General features: G+C 40.1%; 1 protein-coding gene and 1 long non-coding RNA gene across 3 annotated transcripts; one reads left to right on the forward strand and one right to left on the reverse strand.

Annotated features, from left to right (window-relative positions):
* Nucleotides 1–1,114: 1,114 nt before the first annotated feature.
* tmem98 (transmembrane protein 98) lies at nt 1,115–5,723 on the reverse strand. Of its 2 annotated transcripts, XM_028598828.1 has the most exons (8): nt 5,553–5,723; nt 3,951–3,997; nt 3,237–3,474; nt 2,766–2,897; nt 2,277–2,310; nt 2,073–2,188; nt 1,920–1,979; nt 1,115–1,543 (listed from the first exon to the last, which is right to left on the reverse strand). In XM_028598828.1, the coding sequence occupies exons 3-8, from the start codon at nt 3,365–3,367 to the stop codon at nt 1,342–1,344; spliced, it is 675 nt and encodes a 224-aa protein (XP_028454629.1). In that variant the 5' UTR covers nt 3,368–3,474; nt 3,951–3,997; nt 5,553–5,723; the 3' UTR covers nt 1,115–1,341. The 2 variants fall into 2 exon arrangements, with proteins under 2 accessions (XP_028454629.1, XP_028454628.1); XM_028598827.1 differs by lacking the exon at nt 3,951–3,997.
* Nucleotides 5,724–6,390: 667 nt separating this feature from the next.
* Nucleotides 6,391–10,399, forward strand: LOC114570298 (uncharacterized). The gene is made up of 3 exons (XR_003694485.1): nt 6,391–6,476; nt 6,598–6,659; nt 10,291–10,399. It is a non-coding gene; the product is annotated as an uncharacterized LOC114570298 (long non-coding RNA).
* The last annotated feature ends 13,589 nt before the right edge of the window (nt 10,400–23,988 follow it).

Here is a 23,988-nt window from a genome sequence, read left to right on the forward strand (position 1 = left end):
TTTTTTTTTTTTTTTTTAAACATTTTTGTTGTTGAATTAAAGTTTTTCTTGATTCACTGACTAGCACTGACTTTCAGAAAGCACACAGGGAAAAACAAGAACCATGCTAGCAGCTCTGTGAGGCTGTACTTGAACTAAATGCTAACATCAGCATGCTAACGTACTCACAATGACAATGCTAACATGCTGATGTTTAATGTTTACCAATTACAACTAAACACAAAGTACAGGCTGATGACAATGTCTTTTACTTATGCAGTCATTTGATAAATTAACAGCGCTATATGAAAATTGATTACCAGAGTAATTATGATTCATCCTGTGGGGAACATGAGTAGCTGTGCCAAATTTCATGGCATTCCAAATTGTTGAGACACTCAAAACTGCAAATGTAGACCTGCTGGTTGCGCTAGATGAAAGGTCAAAGTCAATCGGATTCATCCTCTGGGAACCATGAATGTCTGTCCAAATGTTTGTGCTAATCCATCGAGTAGATGCTGAGATGTTTCAGTGTGGACCAAAGTGATGGTTCTCCATCAGTAACAGCCTCAATTAAATATAATACAATGTAGCAATGGGACATTAGGGCATTAACTCAACTGGAAAAACTCTTACTCTGCTGCTGATGTGGCTAAAACTACAGCTGTTGTGTGGTTACAACTCACAGACTGGTGATCTAATGGCATTAAAAAAAAAAAAAAAAAAAAAAAAAAAAAAAGTATCTGAGGGATGTTTTAGAACATCCACAAATCACGCTGACCCTACAAATTGTAAGGTTGGTGTTCCATTGGTACACTGAGATGGAGCCCCTTTGGGTTCACTGGCTAACTGGATGTTATTTTCTTCAGAATGGATTAGCTGACTAAGCCTCCATGTGACTGTGCAGTGCTAGCGAGATTGGATTTAGGCCCACCGCTGGGTGATGGCGCACCCGAGAAAGAAATTTCCAAAGGCCTTTTTTCTCGCAGGCAGCTTAAACAGACCAACTAGGGTTAAATACACAAAAAAAAACATGTATTTGAATGTGTTAAATCTACTTTGCAGCTATTACTATGTAGCTATAGTGAATGCAAAGTGTTCTTAAACACTTCTGGTGCAAATATGATAAAGAAACTATTTTCAAGGCTTTTTAATGTGAAAATGAGACAAAGTCAAGTCCCTGCAACTATTGGCACAGCCTTTAGAAGTGTCCTTGTTAATATGGACTGGTAGATGAGTTTAGGCATTTTCAACACTGTCTGGCAGAATATGTGCCATGGTAAGTATTAATTGAGTACAGAAGCCCAATGATAAAATAGACATGTTTTTATGCCCTTCATGTTTGTATCTGTGTTTAGATGTCTAGATGGCCTGTTCTCTATGCGTGTCAGCTCCATGTATGCCTCGATCCGGTTCAGAGGCCAGCGCCGCCTCACGCAAAACCACCATATGATCTTCAGCCGCGTTGAGTGACTGGTCGATCCAGTCCATACTGCCGGACATGTGACAGGCATTGCGGGTGACCAGAACCAGGTGGCTGACTGAAAGGAGGAGAGCGGTGGCCCTGATGAGGAAGAAAAGGACAAATGGGTTTGATTTAACTGTTTGGCTGCTGCTGGATGAGAAGCACTTATTCACAAAAGGCTTTTTAAAATGAAAACAAAAGAAAAAAATCGGTCTGTTGGTCTGAGCAGAAATGGACATAATGATTGCATAAACTTTAAAATCAATTTTGAGTTATAACATTTTCCCGGTAGCATCTATTTGCTGTGACACATCACATTTGTATTACTGTCCCTATCTCTGCATATATCAAAGCTTATTACATTATGGATAAATTGCTCCTCTCCAGCTCTTACAGATCAATCTGAGTCGTAGGTCTTTGGATTAAGCTATCAAAGTCATACACCTTTAAATGATTTGGCAACAAATGTGATTACCTGGCGTCCAGGAGGATTGGATCCAGAGGAGGGTACATGGATCTGACCACATCATCCACCCTGCAAGGAGACGGCACGGTGAGGATGTGAGGAGGCAGGTTAGCCTGAGTCAGTAATGTGTTAATAGTGTTAATAGTTGTGGTGAATCTGTACCTCGGGCTGATGCGTTTAGCCACAGTGATGATGTCACTCAGGCTGGCCGGTGCTTTGACCTTTGCCCCTGAACCCATTGTCATGGCAACCAGCTTTTCAGTCAAAGTGTGGCAGATCTGTATGTAGAAGTATTATGTGTCAGAATCAGTGAATAAAAATACAGACTAAATATGGACTAAAGGAGCAAGTAAGAAATTCAGTTGCCTTTAGGATTGAGATGCAGTGAGAGACCAATCCACTGTAGGAGAAAATCACAGAATTAGTAGGAAGAAATAGCCACATATTTTACTTAAGTAAAAGTAGCAATACCACAGCATACAATTATGTTTCATTGGATTATGATTATTGATGCATTCATGTGTGCATCAATCTAATGTTGCAGCTGGTAAAGGTGGAGCTAAGTTTAATTTGTTTATTCACTGTGCAGTGGTGAATTCCCCTAAGGGGTCAACAAAGTCTTATCTTAACCTATAATAATACATCATATTTTATTGCTGAACATATTTTGTATTATTAATCTGAATTCTCAAAGTAATTTAATTTACCAAATAAATATAGGGGAATTAAAAGTACAATATTTCCCTCTAAGATGTAGTGGAGTAGAAGTATGAAGTAGCAGAAAATGGAAATACTAGTAGTGCTTGAGTAAATTAGCATTAAAAGACATAACAAAATGGCCCCGGTAAAACGTACGAGGCATCCTCAATCCAGTCCTCGTTCTCCAAGATGGCCTCAATGTGAGGGTTGGTGATGACCACATCATCCAGCTCCAGCTCAGACGGCTCACTCTGGGTCTCCATGGCTCCAATCAGATCCACCGTGGGTCTGCAAAACAGAACATTACCAACCACTTAAATTGGCCGTGGTGAATTGATTAATTGCAAATTGTTGTTGTTGTTTTTTTTTGGCAGGTTGTGGAAAATAATATTTAGGATGAAATGCGACCTTTTATTAGAAACACTGAAACAATATAAGAAAACAAACCTAGAAAAGAGCCAGATTTCTTTTGATTAAACCTATAATAACTAATCAAAGTGTAAAAGACATCAATAGGATGAAAAGGCAGTGGAAAAACAGTAAAAATATATTAATTGTTGAGGTAAATTAAGAGGCTTACAGATTTAGATACAGATACAGATTCAGAGGCTTTATTGATTCACTGACTTGGAGTCGAAGTGGTGCAGCAGGTGGTGAGGGTGGCAGTAGCGGTGTCTGCACACCACCACCAGGGCGACAAAGGAGGCCAGGAAAATGGTGGCCAACACCCCAATGGCCACGATCACCACAGTCTCCATGGCGACTCCGGCTCCCACAGCGGTTGCAGGCAGCAACTCGTTCGAGAGGAAAAGAGTCCAATCAGGGTTGTCTGATTGTCCGAGCTTGATTATGGATGGCCGCTTATCTGTTGAGGAGAGAATAATTGGTGGTTTCAGTCTGATTGGGCGATCAAATCTGACAAGAGTGACATTATCACCGTACTTGAGAATGAGAATATGCAAGACATTTCTCTGATTTCCTTTTGTTGAAACGCAATGCACCTCTGAACCAAGGGAGAAGAGAATACAATCAGCAGAGTTTTGTCTGTTTCTTAATGCGGCACACCTGCAATGCACACACATAAAACTAATCTTTATCTGAGTATATAGAAAGTGCACTTGCTCTTTGTTTGTACTTCATACAGCATAATGAGAACAGAGTTGGCAATACAAATACTTTTTTGTGAAATCAGGGCAACCCTAACCAACAACAAACATTGCATTAATTTTATTGAACTTTAGGTGGACACAAAGTCAACAAGATTTCCTGTTTCCTCATTTTGATCAGCAACTCTAGCAATGCACACACATAAACCCAAAGAAAATAACTTTGACCTCTTACCATCTGACGTTTCCAGTCCCGGCTGAAGTAGGCTACTTTTGGATTATCTGCAGTTTAATTAGGGTGACATGTTTCAACATTTAGCCTCTGGGAGAGTTTAAAGTATACCTGTTCTCTACCAAGTCTAGTTACTCATTAACCCGTTCTGCCTCTCCCAGATCCCCTACAGTGGATGTGTGTAAACTATCTGTAGGAAAGCTGTCATTGCCTAACCAGACAGCTCTCTAGGTACAGTAGAGTATATTTTGTAATAATTAGGCCTGACATTAATAAAGCAGAGACACAGTTTCTATGTTGTTACATGACCACAAGGCAGCTGAACTTTCAACATTACAACATTGTAAACCTGCATTTTTTGCCCGGATGATTCTGCCATGGAATGCTGTAATTCTTTAATCAGATTAATTTGTGTTACACTCGCCGTTTTATACAGAGCTTTCTCCTCTCTCTTTCTCCTGCCCCTCTGACTCCCTTTTCTTTTCACAGGCCAGTTTATCTGAAAAGCTTGAAATCCCTATGCTAAAATAAAACACATACAAAGTATGTGATTTGAGGTATTTTAGCATACAGAAAATGAACAACATTTCTCCTAAAGCCTAAACCTTACTGTAGATTGAGATTTAGTACCCAGTCATGGAAAGTAACTTGGTGCATTTACAGTAAAGTACAACTTTGAGGCACTTGTACTTTTACTTGAGTATTTTCATTTTCTGCTACTTTAAACTTTTTTATTTTTTATTTCAGAAGGAAATATTGTACTTTTTGCTCCACTAAATTTATCTGAAAGCTTTAGTAACTTTTTAGAGCAAGTTTTTACATACAAAACGTATGAGCTTTTAAGATAATGCCCCACTACATTTGACAGATATTATAGTTACATTGCAGAGTCAGATTTTACATTAGACAAACCCTTATGATCGACCCAATGCTGATAAGTAGTAGTAATATATTATTTAAGTAAACGTTGCTGATAATACTTCTGTACTATACTTTTATCTATAGCTATACTATGGTATTACTTTACTAAAGTAAATGATCTGAATATCACTGCAAAAAGCATACTGCACAGACTAGTTTCTGAAACAGGACACACCACAAGGAAACAAAAGCAAAAACGTGACACTAAAATAACCCCTTTTGTTGGTTAAATGGTGTGTGTGTGTGTGTGTGTGTGTGTGTGTGTGTGTGTGTGTGTGTGTGTGTGTGTGTGTGTGTGTGTGTGTGTGTGTGTGTGTGTGTGTGTGTGTGTGTGTGTGTGTGTGTGTGTGTGTGCTTTGCGATTATAATACACATGTATAATTGTGCGAAGTCCCTCACGTAGAGATTCTTATTTAAGGGAGATCTGGGTCTCAATTTGAGGACCATGATCATGGCAAACGTTAGGAAGTCCCTGTTCTGCCTAAATATGAAATAATCAAAACATTCATCACGTTCATTATTTTTCCTTGACTGATAGATCAATATGAACAGCGCGCGCTGGCACAAGTATAGTTTCCCAAGTTCGCTGCCTTACAAATACAGACAGAATCGATAGTTAAGGTTGCTTTCTCTCTAACAACACGTTTGACTTGAAGCAAACAAACAATTGATAAGACTACTTACCTAAACATTTTGTCCTTTTATTTCGATTCCTTCTAGGAGACAAAATACTTTTCTCTCCGCCACCAGGCGCGCAGAGACGGCACCGACATCTCCAAATCTAGGACGTGAACGCGCACGGCTGAGTTTAAATGTCGGTGAGTGACTGATGATCAAACTTTTCTTTCTTTTCAGTTTAAACAACCTTCCGGCGCGCGACCCTGCAGCTTATCTGCGCGTGGGTAGCCGCGCCTCTCGAGGTGCTGAGTGTAGAGCGCGCTCTCGCTGCTCTCGTTTGTTAATACTACTTGGAAAAGATACACTGTTGCGAATATCACACTCAAATGGATACAATTAACGCTAGGTGGCGTACGCTAACTGTCATATTGCTCGGTTTTCATCACATATAAGAGAAGGTAAAGTCATATCTGTCAATTTTAATGAACTGCGGTGTAGCTACTGAAGTTACACGTGGAGTTGGTTGCCAAGTCTCATGCTAAATTAGCAAATTAGCAAACTAGTGCTGGTACTAATGCTAAATGTGCCATAAGTCACTGCGATATTCCTACTATCCGCGGTGGAAGAAGTAGGCCTACTCATAATGTATGTTTTACTGAAGTAAAGTAGCAATACTACGGTTTGAAAATACTTTGTTAAAATTGTACTTACTTAATATAAGTAAAAAGTACCTGAAAATTATATTGAAGTAGTCTACAGTGCTTGAGCTGAGTTACCTTCCACCTCTGATTATTGGTATATTATTACTGATGCTGAGCACTATTACTGTTGTGGTTAGAGCATTTTTTTTTTTTGGCATTTTAGGTATTTATTTGTGACAGGATAGCTTAGACATGAAAGGGGAGAGAGAGGGGGAACGACATGCAGAATCGAACCCGCGGCCGCTACGTCGAGGACCGAGCCTCCGTACAGGGGCGCCCGCTCCACCAGGTGAGCCACCCAGGCGCCCGTAGAGCACATTTTAACAAATTTATATAATATTTAATGGTTTAGTCTGTTGCACACTAGCACATTTTATAAATTCATCAAATTGAATATTTTATGACAACAGGGCAAATTACATCGACTGAGGATGATTGAAAGCTCCAGAACAACTACCAAATGGACCTTGAGGTAAGACGGAAGGTTTTGCCAACTATATTCCTCTAAGAAACCCAAACTAGGAAGTGAATGTGATTTGGATGGCAATGGCATGCAAGTGGTGTTTCAATATGTCCTCTCATCCTGGTCTTAATATGATGTCCCTTCAACTTTGCAGAGCTTTGAGCCATTAGTCCACAGATACTGCTGAGGGCTGTTTCCCATCACAAACATACAGGAAAATTTACAGAATACAACTTGAAAGAGGTTAGCCTGGTTGACACCAGACCCTTCTCAGTTGTAACTGAGAGTGGGTCTGGGAAAGGTTCATTCACAGCTCATTTCCAAATCACCAATGGACGCCGCTCAAATGCATCTGGGCGTAATTGGATAGCAGCGACAGTGGCATCAATGGGTTGCTGCGCTTCGGTGGCCGTCATGTTGAATGTAAACAAAAAAACTATCGTCATCGTGTAAAGCCCGCCTCAACGGTTGTGATTGGTGCCTCGATTTGGAAAAATTGGAAATGGGCTCTTGGCCAGACTGACTTGCAGAGCAAATCTCAAATTTGTCGGAAGTTCGTCAGGGTTTTCCCAGGCTAGAAAGAGGTATGACCCTTGTATACACTACGTCAACTTATTCAACATTAAACCCTGTCAGAGTGTAAAGCTGCAACCAGTGTTCAAATTATGCCATGAGCTTCGGGGGGTACAGCTATTTTGACTCTCCATTTTATATAGGCTTACACACATGAGAACCACTAATCTATATGCGAAATTCCCTCAATATTAGTGCAGATTCCCACATGTTAAGACATAAAGAATTAAATTGCACAAAATGATAAATCGCCTCATTAAACTTCTCTCTCTGTCAGTATATTTATGGAACTCCTGCTACGGCGTGCGATTGTAGGCATAATGTTTTTAAGCTAAGCAGCAGCGATGGTCATGGCCGCTGAGCTTGTGAACTCATTCGTATGTTAGGCATTTGCAGCCTACACTCTGCATTTGTTTAGTTTGTCAGTATTTCCACAATATTTTTATTGACCACTAGATGGACCTATTGTCCATTCGATCGATGCCTCATCTTAGCATACTTGCCATTTATATGCATAGTAATAATAACATAATAATAAAACAACACAAAATGGTGTATGTGCTATGCAAAGCAAGATGTAATCATTTAATATCAAAATTCATGATTACGAATGTATCAATCCATCATGTAAACCAGCCTAAACAGTTATTATTATTATCAATCAAACATTGTAAAGTTAAGACAATCAACCAATTATGTATCTTTACAAGTTAAGAGGCAGAGATTAAAATTGATTCAACCACTTACTCTTAATTTCGCTGACACACCAGTGCCTGCACCGTACCCGGTACGTACATTTTGACAGCTAGTGAAGTGATATCAAAGAACACAGTCTGAACCTGAAATACCAGAGAAATGGTACAGCCCAATGGGGAGTGAGGGTTTAATGATCGTATTTCATTAGATTATTTCCTGAATTGTTGGTATGTGATGGTAATACTGCATTTAAATACATACAATTTTGGATAGGCTAACATTATATTTTATTAAATTATTTTCAGTAGGCTACCAGCCAAACTATTATTTTCATCCCTTTTGGGAGGGTCCAAGTCTCATCTAGGGGGGATTGGACCCCCCCAATACCCCCCGTAATTCGAACAGTGGCTGCAACATCCTACTTTGTTATCATAGTTCCACCACAATTTGGTGCCTTTTTCTCATACATTAATGTCCTACATTCCACTTTGCTGGAGCAGATACACAACATGGATTCCACTGGCAGAGATAATTATCCCCTCTTCAACTCCAAGCATAAAAGCAGGGTACCTCAGCGCAGAGCCCGCGAAAGCTGGTTAATGTTTGAGCAGTCCTGTCAATCACAGCGATGCACCATTAGGTGTGTCTGTGCCGCATTCTGGTAAAGGAGCACGTCTTTGAAGTTTTACTCAGCATAAGAATGGATCCCAGACTAAAAAATTTATACAGTATATAATTTCATCTTAATCGTCATCTTGGATTGAGAACAATGGTTTAAATTATCATAGTTTCACCAAAATACCTTTTTAATCTCAACATCATGACCACCATTATAAATAATTTCTGTATTTGCTGCTCACACAAACATTCGTCCAGCTTGCCTGAGGGCAGTTAGTTATCTTTCATTTCATGTAATTGCAGTGCTCCAACATCTATATCTTAAAGGAAACTTTACGGAGTCTCCTCTACTGGTCTCTGCTCACCCATGTAGTTCTTGTTGTTCATCAACGGCCAGTGAGTTTTGCACCAGTTAACAAGCGGGTGAGTGTTATCCAGTGGCTGTATTGAGCAGCAGCATAGCTAATCAGCTGGTACCAGTCGATTCCTCCTGAGAGCGAACCTGCCAAGTGGTAATTGAACTATTAACTGTTCTTGATGTTGCTGAGGCGGCCATCAGGAGTCCAGGAGCTGTAGTGAGGAATATATTTACTTTATTTAGTACACTTGGTTTTCAGAAAAACAAACAGTTTATCCATGCTAGATTGGTGTGTTTTTCTTTCATCACCGAGGTCATGAAAGCTTTTAGATTCAAAAAGGGGTTTTCCATGGATAAGTCCTCTGACACACAGGAAGTGATGCATTTGACAATTCTGGCAGCAGCAATTGTTTGGACCAGCAACTTGAGAATAATAAGAAGAATTTGATAATTAGCATGAACAGCGAAGACTGCTGGGAAATGACGAGGAGACACATCAAAACAATTAAAGAGTTCATGGTTATTCTTTGAGTTGTCAGAATATAAATCACTGGTGCTTTGAACTGTCTGCCTTTTGACTGATCGATGCCGAGGAAGGAAGTGGGTTTGTTAACAGTCACCGTGGCCTTTCATGACATCCGTGGCCCTGCGCAGCTCTGCAGGCAGCAGAGGAGTTTACACATTAAAGTGTGTGTGTGTGTCTGAAAAGGGGGTGGGGGGGGTCTTACTTTAATAGATGGCTGAGGTTGGCCTTTGAAAACCTTTGGATCTAGAGCAGCACTGATGGTTTATCTAGTTCTTGCTGTCTCTTAATCAGAACCAGTGGGAAACATTCTTCACTGTCGGTGCTTGACAGCAGTCTTTGTGTTGGATGCCTGTTGTTGACAGAGTGGCAGGCCACACAAATGTATTTCCCTAAGCCTGTTGGCAGGTGTGTTTAAGCGGAAAATCAATCAACTTTTGCAATTTCTTGCTGCGTTATTTCACATCATTTTGATGACAAGGATTCTGATGAAATATGATTCCTTTATAAACTACTATATATTAAAGCAATGTTTTCAGCCTTCAGATGTAATCAAGCTTTTTCCATTTTTCCTTTACCTTGGTTTACTTCATTCTCTCCCACATGTTTTCCTGCATGAGTTGAAGCTTAACTTCATCAGACCTGAGAATGAAAAATGAGAATTTGTTTACTTGAAATAAAAATGTAGAAATGGTTGCCATCTCCTCCCAACAATATATTGGAAAATATTACTGGCTAGTGTGCTGGGAGAATTGTTAAAGCCCATATACCCTCTATTTTATTCTCTATGCCTATGTTATTTGTTTTGCGGGGGTGGTAATGCTTCCCAGATTTGAAAACACAAAGATGTTTTGTTGTCTCTGTTTTATCAGCACTCTGCATCAGCTGGAGGCATGACAACACCATCTGTATCAGAAACGCAGGAGAAGAACAGAAATAACGCATACATGTTGTAAAGAGGCTTTACTCCAGAAGATACGGTCCAAGGCAAAGGTAAGATAAAAGTACAAACCCCAATAAACAGAAATAGGTATAAAAAAAATAGAGAGTTTGGTTTGTACTTTATACTTAAACTCAGACGCCACCATCACAACCTGAAGTGGTCATAGCGTGGTTTCTTTGGGACTCGTTACATGAGCTTGATCTGCGTGCATATTATGCATACCAAGCATCCTTTGTTTGCTTTGTGTTTTACATGTACAGTTTTACAACTTGTGGTTTGTCACACATCGATTTTCTGCAGCCGCATTAAGCTCAAACAAACACATATGGATAGAATCTGCATGGTTGCCACAGATGGTTGCGCTATTATGAATCAATTTCTAAATAATCCAATAAGAAATGATTCAAGTGTAGTCTGAGTTGAGTGATGTGTGGTGGTTAGAGCTGGAGAATTTCTCTCAGCCTGCGACCACTTTGACCTGGATCCAGATAGGCATCAGAAATGGATGCCTTGCAGAAAAGTAGTAGCTCATTACAAGAGGAACCATTTTCTACATAAAATGCTCTGCTTGCCCATGTCTTTTTTGGATCCAAAAAGGATTAGATAACCCCAATCTCTTAATTTGGTATAATTCCCCTTAAAGGTCCAATATGTAATATATTTTCTGTATTAAATCAAACAATGACCACAATATGTCACCAGATATTAAGGAAACAGGCTAAGTTGAATTACTATCTTCTAGGGCTGAAACGATTCCTCGAGTAACTTGAATAATTCGATTACTAAAAATCCTCGATGCAAAATGATTTGCCTCAAAGCTTCATTTAATTAATGTTACCAACGTTGTATTGCTCACAGTGTTTCTGCACGGAGGATTATTACTGTCGCACACCGGGCTGACACTGTTGGCGACACATGCCATGAAGACTGATTACAAAATGAAGAAAGAGCGTAAGGGGCTAAGAAAAGGCTGGAGAAAACGACAAAGTGTCCAAAGTTTGGAATCAGTTCAAACGTAATTAAAACGAAAACTATGTACAATGTGTCTACTGCAAAATCGAACTAACTTCTCACAATAATAGCACGACATCAATGCTTCAGCATCTCTTCACTTAAATGCACTTAATATGTTTAGTTTCATAGTCATTTCAACATTTGTTTGCTCGCATTAAATTACTCAAGTTATTTACTCACAAAAAACAATTGAGACACAGCTGGTGAAGTGATCCCTTCTGGTGCAGGCTAACGGTGCCATGCTAATGCAATAGCTGCTAACGTGCTAGCTGCTAACCCGCTAGCTGCTAAAGTTCCAGGAGTACCGGGCAAGCCTGCCACAGCTGTTTTCAACCACCGTGGCAGACATGACAGAAACTGCAAGTTGGACTTCCTAATAATGGAAACATGCATTTTAACTTTTGCAAAACAACCGTGTAGCCTGAATTGTTGAATTTGGACACATCTTATATTCCCCACAGGTCGTTCTGCAATACGATGGTTAGGTTATGGAATACTGTTGTGGCTAACATTACCATTGCAAGCTTTAAGGTTATAATATGTTGGACAGTAAGATGATTCCCACTTTGTTACAAACTGACATGCAACCATAATGTACGGTGTATAGACAAGCTGTGTAAATTATTTTGTAGATCATGCAACAACAAAAATATTTGTATTCATCTACACATAAACTTAGACAAAGTTATAATCATATTTTATATATATATATATATATATATATATATATATATATATATATATATATATATATATAACGTGGTCTAGAAAGTAGTAGAAACGAAAATCTCCCCCCTGCTGAAATTCTTCCCCTGCTTCTGTTCAGCGGCCGTAGCCAACAAACGGTGACTGTGCCCTAGGTATAGACAACCGCGAGCTTGTGGTCTTTTAACTGGTTGTGGCAATAATTTTAAGCAGAGAAATTGTTGTTGTCAGTAGGGTACAGAGGATCGCTAGATCGCTGTCTTTTCAGCAGTTGTTGTTGTTATGACTAGCCGATAAAAGGTGCCTGTCACCCGGGTGCAGAGCTCCGCCAGTGCACAGGCTTTTATGGCTGTCAACATAGATAGCAACTAGATACTCTGCTGCGCTGTAAAGTAATGTCTGGCAATGTGAGACTAGCATTTAGCTGACATTGTGGGACATTGGGTTCAGCATTCTCAACCTGGCAACCCCCGGAACTTCGAGTCTGGGGAGGGAGGTCTGTGGAAGACGGCTCTCTCCAGTATTTTTTAAATTTGGACTGCAGTAACCATTTTAAACACTAGCTGTCAGTATTACATATTGCACCTTTAAAATTGTCTTCTAATCACAAAATACAGTTACTGTGACTCCAAATGTATTTTATTATAATCACCCCCTGTTTTTATAATTTCCAAATCTGTTAAAGAGCTACTGGGATGTCCTGACCAGCTGACATGTTGGGAGCTGTTGGTCACTACAAAAATGGTGTTTTGGTTTCATGACATAAACTATGACTGCATAGAACTGAATCACTGGCATATTTTATAAATAGATGAGTGTGAATAGATCAGCTAATTAATACCTTTGTACATACAGAATATTTCAAGGTCTAAGTGCCACATATGGGAAAGTTATCTTACAATGACTCTGTTTTGTAAAACCTGTACTTCTCATAAGATTATCTGGCCTTTCAACTTTTGAATAAGCAAAGTTTCTATGACGAGCGACTTAAAAGTCTCTCAACTTTCAGAGAGGGGCTCAGAAAAAAATTGTCCAAAAGCAAAACTAAAGAGTTTTTCTGAATCTACCCAGCTTTACACAAGGGGTCTCCAATCCCTTTGGCTCTAAAAGCTTACATGACTTTCTTTTTTATAAGCAGCTGAGCAGAAATTCTCTGCAACTGAGTATGATACAATGGGGCTGGGCGGTGTGGGCTCAGATAAATGGTGGAGGGACGTAGTGGAGTATAGGACATATACATATGTCCTTGAGAATGAAATAATCCAGCAGGCTTTTAGCTAAACAGCTCTGCTTCTTTTTTTTTGCTCGTCCTTGTCTCTTTAGTGCTGCTGAAATCCTTTTCTTGGCAGGCAAACAGAGAAAAACACCAAACATTTTTTTTTTTGCTTTTGCTGCAGATTAAAGGACACTGTATGCTAGTACAGCTTCTGAGTATACTTTATGCATGCTAGTATTTGTGGATTATGTGTATAGTTCATTTAGCAACACAGTCATCTAGTTGCACAATACAGAAAATTAAGTTAGTCAGGTCTTAAACTATTACAGGTTCATACAAGATAATTTCCTTGTTGGAGTCGGTTTCTTTGATTAACACTTAATCATATAGACTTCATGGGACTCCCCATTGCCGATTTTGGACTATTTTTATGGGGGCTCAAGCCCCCCTAAATTTAATCTCAGCCCCCCTAAAATTATAATAATAAAAAACAATAAAAAAAAAAAAATCTATTTATGTGCTTCAAGTTAGAGTTTGCAAAATTGTCTGTTATTGACAGAAGACATGTTCAAAGTGCAGGAAACAGGTTTAATACCCTGTGTCGCTGTTGCCAATGCGACCCAGTCAAGGAAAGGGTTAACAGAAATTTAGTTTTGGCCAATCAGAGGTGATTGTGCCTCTATCTGTCAGAGGGAGAGCAGGAGTGCTGTTGTGAAGTTTAACATTGGTAGTCCCCAGAGAAGAAGTTGTTTAATTTCATGGCGCAGATTAGAACCCAAATTGAAACGTAAGAAACTAAAATTGCTGAATGTTACAACATTGTGTCAAATTGGTCATTATTACTGCGACTTATGAAGTGTCTGTTTAGTTAAAAACATTAGCCGACGTTGTTGTTCAGTTGTTCGGCTAACCCTACAGTCACATTAGCTACAAATGAGAACGACACACATTCGCTAGTGGGCGCTCCTGGGCGTGCCTAGCCTACTCCTGGTTGCTTGGCAACAGTAAACCGAAATTCTCCGGTGCTACCTTCAAGCACTTAAAAGTCACTTCAGAGGTATTTTTAAGTCACAAGACTGATGTTTTGGGATTTAAAAGTAGTTATTTCTCGATAGAAGTAACAAAATATATGATAAAATGCCAAACATATCAGATATATACAGAAATACAATGTCCTGAAGCGTTTCTGCCATCTTGAATGATTTTCTTCGACGCGAGCAACCAACGTACATACGTCACGCTGCCCGCACGCTGCCTCACTCCGATTGACAGTCGCTTAGTCGCATGACTCAGCATTTGCATAAAATAGACTTTTTGTCTATTTCGGCCCTACCTTGCTCGTGGCAGCGGCAAGCTCGTCGCTTGTCACTGGCAAACGGCCACTCCCATTGAAAATGAATGGCAGCCTGTCGCTTTGTCGCTGTCTCTTGTAGCTAATGTGACTGTAGGGTAATGAAATTACTGATTTAGCAGGGGGGGTGAACACTTTTGCAAGGCACTGTATCCGTGTCACATTCTCATTAGGGGCTGAGCCCCCCTAAAGGTCTGATCCTTCAACATTATCATGGAGGCACAGTCACAATGGCTATACGAAGGAGACAGGATATTCTTTGCTTTTAAAAAGGTAGCCTATAGTGTTATGTTTGGCAATGATATTCAATACAGGAAACATGACGATGCACAACATTTTTATTTATTCTTCAAGTTTTAGTTTCTCTTTCAGGTGAATGATTTATTTCTGCGGAGGACACGCGCTCTCCCTCAGCTGTTGCCTCGTTCCGACTCATGAAAAAAAACATGAGTAAAATAAAAGACACTGCATAAACTCCGCTTCCGTGTGTTTATTTAAATATAAGTACACCTACATATGTAGGCCTAAGAGATTGCAATAGAAGCCTGTATATTACTATTAGGACTATAGAAAAATGTGTCGATGTATAAATTAAATAGGTTAAACTTCAGCTGGAGTCCGATTTACCACGGCAACACTGTTGACCGCATCAATGATCTCCTTCCATGCCGCATTCTTTCTACAGCCTTTAATAACAGTTTTCAGGCTGCCAAATAGTACACACTTTAATGCAAATGAACCGGAGATATCAGGGTTTCAATCTCCACCTCTGAAAAGTGCCGCTTCTCATCCAGATTACGTCTCGCCATGTCGTAAATTGTAGGGGCGAGGCCTGAAAACCCAGAATATATTGGGGTGTGTTATTCTAATGACGATCATTTTCAGCCGCGGCATTTATCAAGGGCGGGTATTGCGTACACCTGGATTTCAAAGGTACGCACAGCTTCATAAATCAGGCGGTGAGAGGAGTGTAAGCATAATCTTACGCCAACATACAGTATACGCCCGTTTCTACGCAAGAATGATAAAGGAGGGCCAATGTCAATGTCAAGATTTGGTTTCGAAATTGGAGTCTAGACCAAGAGACCACAGCTCTGGAATATCCTACATATTTTTTATTAAGGGCAGAGTAATTATAGAGTTAAGTCACCCTGAAAATGAACTTTTGTTCAGCGTCATAGGGTGCCTCTGGCTGTTTTGACCATGTGCTCCACCTCTGTGCTTTTTTCCTTCAGAGTTCACATGAGTATGCTCGCTTGCAGGCAGAAGTCATTTTTTGTATGTTCAAAGACAGATGTGACATCCTTCTTCTGTTTTCACCAATGAGCAAATAGTTTTTTATGATTCCTTGGTACATTTTGCGTGTTTCAGCTTCTGCAGAAGGTTTCTTTCGCCTTTTGTTTGACAGAGTAGCTTACCTAGAAATTGACACAGATGGCAAATAAATATTTTCCACTTCCATTGGTGTACTCTTCTCTGTTTGCATAAGGCATTTCTCTTTGCCTTTTATTTCTCTGTTCACGTATCATTTCTGATGATATAGCCTCTTATTTTATATTCCTCCCAACATTTCTAATTAAATTTAATTGCATCAAATTTGATTTAAGGGGATTACTCCCCTCTTGATTTCTTATCACTGCACCATAGAGCTGAAAAATTGCTTCCTCCTAAGCATCTAATCTTTTAGCAATTTCTTGCTTTCCAAAAGCCAAAGGGAGAGCGAGCAGATGTGAGAAAGCTGACACTTTTATCTTTGTCGCAGGTATATTGATCCACTGCCTCATATAGCAGGGTCAAGTGGATGGCCCTCTCACGCAGATGGCTGAATTAGACTGAATTAACACAACACAGAGAGTTGGCATCCTTCTTTTAAAAGGTATCTCCAGCATGAAGTTTCCGTGATACAGATATTTCTTGACTGCAGAGTGGAAAGTCATAATACCCACGATTTTCCTGACTGAATAGACACAAGTGTTGTAAAAGGGCTAAAACTGGAGGGGGGGGGGATTTCTGTAATCAACAATCCAACACCCCCTTCACACTGTGATTAGTAAGCTTGCACAACTATTTCTGTCACAACAAAAGCCTTCCCAGAGAGAATGTCTGAAACTGTGTACCATCATTATGAACATATTTAAACTATATTTTGTCTCCCCTCTCTCTATGATGGCCGGCTTTTCCTTCTGCCTTCAAGTGTAGTCGTCTTGAATAATTAACTAGTTCTGTCAAGTGTAGTCTGACACCACCTATCAATTCTGGGATAGGGAAAAAAAAAACGCTCTTTAAACCGATCACAACCGTCCTGGGCGGTGCTAAGCCCCCATCGCGGAGATAGCAAGATTGGAAAGAACTGTTGTCAGGGTTTATCCCAACAATGTACATTCATTGAGCCAGACTAGTTCAAGTGTAACCCAGCCCTTAGCCTAGCATGGCATTTTACATTCAACTTAACAACATTAATGCAGGTAAGGTAGTTAGAGCTGTTAGTCTTCCTCTATAATACCATTTGAATTTCATTTGTTATTTTTTTTAAATATTTGAATATTAAATGCTCAAATGCAGCTTGTTATAAATAAATAAATTATCTAAAAAGTGTATTGAAGCGGCTCTGTTGTAAAGGCTAACATTGCTCGGTTAGCACAATTACATCATGCTAGAAAGCGCGGCCAAAAGGATATGTCACAATAACAATAGCATAATAATTGTAACAATAGTGTTAGCCACAATGCTAACGACATTGATAACTAAGCCAAACGGTGATGCCACTACTATTTTAATGATTTATAAGCAACCTGTTTCTTGCAAATTGTCACGTTACTGAGAATACAGCTGTTAGAAGGTAATATATGAAGTCAATGCTAACTCTGACAGCTAATATTAACTTGAGCTGTCTCCATGAAGCTCCCAGCTAAGCGCCTATAATTTGCGATGCAGTTAGGAAACCAGAACAAGCTAGCTAACTATTGATAACATAAGCATTTTGGCTCGGTGGATGTTGATTTTAAAGTCATGTTAAAAATCTATTTCCCATCCTTCCGATTTCCAGCCTGTCAGGCTTTTTTTTACTATTCGAATTATATTCGACTTTCGGAATTTGTTCCAACAGCCCTAATGTCATGTGATAAATGAATTCCTTCTTTGCTAGTGAAATTTAAAAGTAAAAAAGTTTCTGCGGCTCTGGTCCCTTGAGATTTACCTCAAAACTAAATTGAATTTCTGCTTTAAGAGTATTTCGGTCTCTGTGTCAATGTTTGTATAACTACAACTCCAATCTGCCAAGTGAGAGAAGAAAATTTCTGAGAATATGTAGCGGAGTGTGCAAAAGGAAATTATGTTGCATACATGTTTTTTTGCATATAGGGCAGGGAAGGGAGATACGATCGCAAGTGGTCACTCAGAACGCATTTGGACACACAATACTGCCAGTTGTAAACACATGTACTTAGAGCTGTCCACTTGTGATCGGACCACTCAGATCTAAATTATAATTCCATGTGGAAATGGCATCTATGTGTGTCTGGAGCTATTATTGCATGGCAACTCCCCCCTCTGTTTGTGTGGGTGTATTACCTTGTGCATGTGGCTTTCTTGGATACAGTGGGATTACATTATTGTGTAAAGGCACTGGTGGGCAGTTCCAGTCAGCTGTGTCTCTGACGCAGATAAATGTCCACAATAACCTCAGTGTTTTGTAAAGTGAGCCAAATCAATGATGGTCCATGACCAATTTGGCGTTGCTCTGATTGACTGGCTATAAATGTCCTAATCAACCATGTAGGGTCAGTTAGTCATGCGCAGAGGACAGGCTGCCATCATACTGTAAACACTCCCTAATCTCTTTAATCAAATTCTATTACTGGACTGACCTGCCTTGATAATATTGCTCTGCTCTTGGTTGGCTGCCCCGGCTTTAACCAAAGCCAAAGTGACGCTCGGTTGAAGTGAAAGGCTGCTTGACAAGACGGCTGGGTGGAAGTGATGTGTGTACCAAAACCTAGCACCGCAGTGCTGATGAAATCCACTCTGTGGTCTATTGATCTAGCCTGCGGTTTGATTGATGCTGTCTTTAAAAATTCATTAGTTGGAGGCGTGTGGGAGCTGCAGGCCGGCAGGCGCTCCTGTAGGGCACATTTGTCTATGTTTACAGAACCAGGAACGTTCAGTCAGCAACAAGATAAGAGGCCTGACAGGGCCACCCAGGGCCCAATGAGTCACACTGTCAACTGTGTCACACACACACACACACACACACACACACACACACACACACACACACACACACACACACACACAAAAAAGCTAATATTTTATTTAGCATGTTCTTAGGCACCTACATAACAATCTGGGGTTATTATTGTTTGCCTGGGGTGAAGCACCTCATTTTTCCTGCACAGACTGTAACTAGGCCTCTTGTTCTGCAGAGGCACCACAAATCATTCATCTTAACAGATATAAATACTGTATATACACTTTGTTTTAGGGCTGCAGCTATCGATTATTTTAGTAATCGAGTATTCCACCGATTATTTCATCGATTAATTGAGTAATCGGATAAGAACTACATTTTGCTTTACAGTAAACAGCAATTGAAATTATACAAAAGAGGTTTCCATTTTTCGAAAAAGCAACATTCTTATTGCCTAAATTGCATACAATAACAGGGATAGATGCTAATATTTTTAAGCACAGGCCACATGGGCCACCAAGCCCAGTTGGCAAAAGTACATTTTTGGTGGCCCAAATATAAATCTTTTTCGCCCCCTTCCCCTTCTTGCCTCTGGATCTTTGCACTGGATATGCAAAAGAGCTGTTCACTAAGCCCAGGTAAATGTGACCGTACAAAGCTTACAGCAGGGCTATTCAACTACACTGTTCAGGGGGACACATTTTAAGAAGGCGAAAACTGAGTGAGGAGGAAGAATAAAGAATGCATGCATCACTGGCATGGTCCGGTGACGTCATTCACGTGGATATTAACCGTGCGTTCATGGACATTGGAAAAACGTTTTTCCGAGTGAAAACGTCACCATACTAGTCATCAATACTGTTCATATTGTTATCCATGCATACATTTGGGATTTTTTGCACTTTCTTCTCTGCAAAAGTCAAATCCTCTCTCACCTTAGAAAGTTTAATCCCTTCAGATATACTGTACATTGTAAAAATTATTCTCATGACCTTAAACTACACTGCATGTCCCAAATGTCTCTAATGTGATCAATGTGGGCATGTGGGTTATCGATCCTCGCTGTCCTTTATGACTGAATGCAGCTGGTCATAAATCATGGAGCTACTAATACAGGGGATTGACCCAAATCAATTTTCCCCGGCAGCAGTGGTGAAACAGCAAATGAAGAGTTAATCACTTGAAGAACATCACATGCCTTGGAAAAAACTTTGACTTGATAAGCAGGGCCATTAAGACGTGCCAATTAAAGCTTGTTGTTCATTAAAGCTGTGTTCTTCAATTAGTGCTGATGAGAGGCAGGTCCAGTCAGTACTTAATGGTGAACAATGGGTCAGCAGGATAGAGCTCTCATCGTGATGACAAGTGAGGTGAGTAGGGTGAATGAGCCTAAATAGCTGCAAGGAAGATAAAAAGGAACTCCAACAGAGAGAATTAAAAGGGGTGACATAGGCAGAAGAGAAGGAAAATGGGAAAGAAAAAGGCTTTTCTTAGCATTATCATCCTGCTGCTGTAATTTTACTTGTAGCGAGTATCACATTGAAACCCTACACCCACTCAGTTACCGCCACAGACAAATGCCCACAATGCTCTCACTTCCACATGAAAGCAGAGACTGAGCAGAAGGTGATCCCCGCAGTCTGTGCTCGCAGCTCCCCCGCAGTGGATTCTGGTTCAGGTCAGGTTTTATTTACTGGCAGAGCAGAGGGAAAGCCTAGGCTGCCAGGACATGACACACTACTGCTGACTTTTTGAAGCAGGGAAATGAGACTTTGCCTCTGCCTGAGCTTGCATCACCCCTGCTCCTCGCCCACTCCCACGATTGGAGTTGGGAAAAGTTCAGACCCCCCGCTCCACTCAGGCTTTGTCACCACAGACGGGAGCCTACGCTTTTGTCCTCCATTCGTGTGTGGTTGTATGAGTCATAGTCATTTTTTTTTTTTTTTTGTCTTATGTCGCAGAGGATGTGCAGTTATTAATTTGTATGTTGCACCGTTGTCATACCATATTGTAGCACGTGTGCTTGTTAAAGTGATGAATGTGCATGCATGTGCATACATTACATGTGAGGAGTGCCCTTGGTTACAATACTGTTTTCGTCCTCGTGACTCAGTTGAAAAAATAGCACCTCTGGCTTTAGCTTGTTACACAAGAGGCTTGTGTGAGAACATACAGTAGGACAGTAATGACTTTTCTCTTCTGCAAATATGAACGTGCATATCATTCTCTGAAAGGTAACACAGGTGTCCTCAGGGGGAATAAGTCTGTATGGTGTACATCTTAGTTTGTAGAGGGGCCAGTGTCTGTGGCAGTTTTAATAATGAGATCAGAGAACGACTCCTGTCTTGACTGTAATACAACTTTATGCTACTGTGAGCACTGATTCATTTTCATATCATGGTAATTAGATATACCATGTGACATTGCAGGCTTGAAAAACAATGTTTATTCATAGCTGTCTCTTGTCACTTATGTCTCGCTGACAGGCAAAGACTTAAAAAATTAAAGGAACATATTCAAGCTCTTTGGCCCTCTTTTGAATACTCACATTATTCACTATTTTGTACATTTTCAGTCGTAGTAGAAGTACTGATTGATCAGGAAATCAGGATATACTGTATACTAAGTGTCGGTGTTTTATTTTACTTGTGGAGAAATTTTAATTCTTATACATTTTCTGCAGTGATTGCGCCCCATAGTGTCCTTCAAAGGAGGGGGTGAATATTTGGTTCTGACTGACACTGTTGTTACTGGTAACTCAGATGTCTTAAATTGCTCACAGTATATAACAGTATATAGTTTTATGTATGCTGTTGTAAGACAGCACAGATGTGATGACCCAGAGGCTCAATGCTTAGCTGCTGTTTCTACAAATATGTCAAAACAAGTAGCTGCAGTGTAGGGCTGTCAAAATTGACCAAAAATTACAAATTTCAATATTCCTTCTTTAAAAAACACATAGGTTCGAATATATACAAATATCTATTTTTGCGCATTACAAGAGGGCAAACCAATTCAACAAAGAGATGGGAGACAGAACTACTACCAAAATGTTCCACCGCACATGAAGGCAGCACATGAAGGCAGCGGAGAAAAAGAAGAGATCATCAGAGTTGAAGCGACTTTGCGTTGTTGTTGCAGGACACAATCACCTGTTGTTACACAAACTCTTGGGCAGTTCAGTGTTTTTTACCTTCGTAGTGTTTAAACCTTTTTTTGTTGCAGTGATGTTTCCTGTTTACACTAACCTTAACGGGACGCAGCGATACGGAGAGATGAGTCTGACCTCCGGTTACATGATTGTCCAGCGCAGGGCGACGTCGGGTTGCTTTTCTCCAAAAGTTGAATCGATCTTAACTTTTTGCAGGCATTTCAAAATAAACGGAAAGACCTGCATTTCTGCCGGACTGTCTGACGAGTGACGATCAAAACAGTGTTTGTGAATAAATGCTCAGCCGGCTGGTGCCTCCCTAGAGCATTAGCGTTATGAACGGTTGTATTATCTTTACCTTTATCAAATTGCCTGAAAACGACACCAGTCTTCAGTATAAGCATACAGACCTATACAAACATCAGACTGCTCGTGTGTAACTCTACTTCTTGGCTGAGATAATACCAACAAAAAATTTTTTAGCCTGCATGCAAATTATTTAGAATACCTACTCATCAAACGAATATTTTGAATATTCAGATCCAGCCCTAGACAATACCCAGACTTTGTACTAAGGAGCTTAAAGTTTAGGCATCAGCAGCCCAGGGGAGAACGTGCAAGGATGACAGCCCTATTTGTGCTACTTTTCACAATCAAATAATAATTTTCATATTCAAATATCTAGTTTTGTTTACAATTGAATATGAATATAGGATATTCGTTGACAGCCCTACTGCAGGGTCATAGTTTGAACTTTCTTACACAAAACATGAGGAGAATTTAAAACTCTAGTTCAACTACCCTCTGGAGGTTTTGACCAATAGAATCACTATAAACGTGAGCATCAAGCAGCCTGATGCACATCCCTGCTGCTGGTTTCACACTCTTCCACTGATGGACAGTTGTTGGAGGATTGAGGAAATGTGTCAAGAATGGAAGAGAAGAAGAGTGCAAGCTAGTAATCATGGATGTAAACAGTTTAGGATTATAAAAAAATAGGCTTTTATCCAACACTTTTTCTGTCATAACATGCTCCCACAGTACAGCAAAGCGAGACTGACTGACAGCTGCTCTCAGCACCACAGCCGTGCCAACTGAGGTTTACTGGGTTATGGGTGCGAGGCCCCCCCCCATAACTGTATTTGTTTTCATTCTGCAAAGCCATTTTGACTGAAATCTGTAAGGCTAAAATAAACCAAATAATATATACATGCCCCAAACTGTGAGTAGCGGACCGAACAGTTCAGATTTTTTTACTTGAACCATTCCATTCCTAGTTTTTTTTAAAGTGTTTCTTTCCCCAATAAATCTGCTGGAGAGGTAAATTGTACATGAGTCATTCAACTGAGGGATACTAATTCCTCTCTTAAATTGAACCTTTACTCTTTTTCCATTGCATTCCCATCTTTGTTTTCTCACCTTGAAGTATATTGTTGGCACTTGGACAAAAAAGAAGAAGATGTAGACAAGGATGGATGTTTAATTTGTCTGGAGCTTTTGCTCATTGATTTCCAAAGAAACGAATGAAGGCTGGAGCACAAATGTGATGAGCTTTCAGCATCACAGGAGTCTTCACTCTTTGTTCTAAAGAGCAGAATAAAAATGCTCTGTAACTTTTATATTCAGTGTTGGTTCAAATATTAAGTCTGTCCTACTAAATAGATGTTTTAATAATACTCAACCTTTTGTTGAATGAAACAAATGCACAAAATCCTTGAGAGAGTTGACAGTAAGTTGTTGTGCTTATTTTTTGCCTTTTAAATTGATAGGACAGCTGTAGACACTGCGGTAATAACTGTGCCTCGGTACATGGGGCGCACGCTCAAGCAGTTGAGCCCAATGGTTAGCACTGTGGCCTCACAGCAAGAAGGTTCTGTGTTCGAATCCAGGTCGTTCCGGGGCCTTTCTGTGTGGAGTTTGCATGTTCTCCCCATGTTTGCGTGGGTTTCCTCCGGGTGTTCCGGTTTCCCCCACCATCAAAAACATGTACTAGGTTCTCCAGAC

Source organism: Perca flavescens, chromosome 15 (assembly GCF_004354835.1).
Source record: "Perca flavescens isolate YP-PL-M2 chromosome 15, PFLA_1.0, whole genome shotgun sequence".
In the NCBI taxonomy this organism is placed as follows: Eukaryota; Metazoa; Chordata; class Actinopteri; order Perciformes; family Percidae; genus Perca; species Perca flavescens.

Coding starts and splice junctions, on each gene's coding strand:
- tmem98 (XM_028598827.1), bottom strand. CDS start 3,367: ATGGAGACTGTGGTGATCGTGGCCATTGGGGTGTTGGCCACCATTTTC. Junction 2,898..3,236: donor CTGCACCACTTCGACTCCAA/GTCAGTGAATCA, acceptor TCTGTTTTGCAG/ACCCACGGTGGATCTGATTG. Junction 2,311..2,765: donor GACTGGATTGAGGATGCCTC/GTACGTTTTACC, acceptor TTTCTCCTACAG/TGGATTGGTCTCTCACTGCA.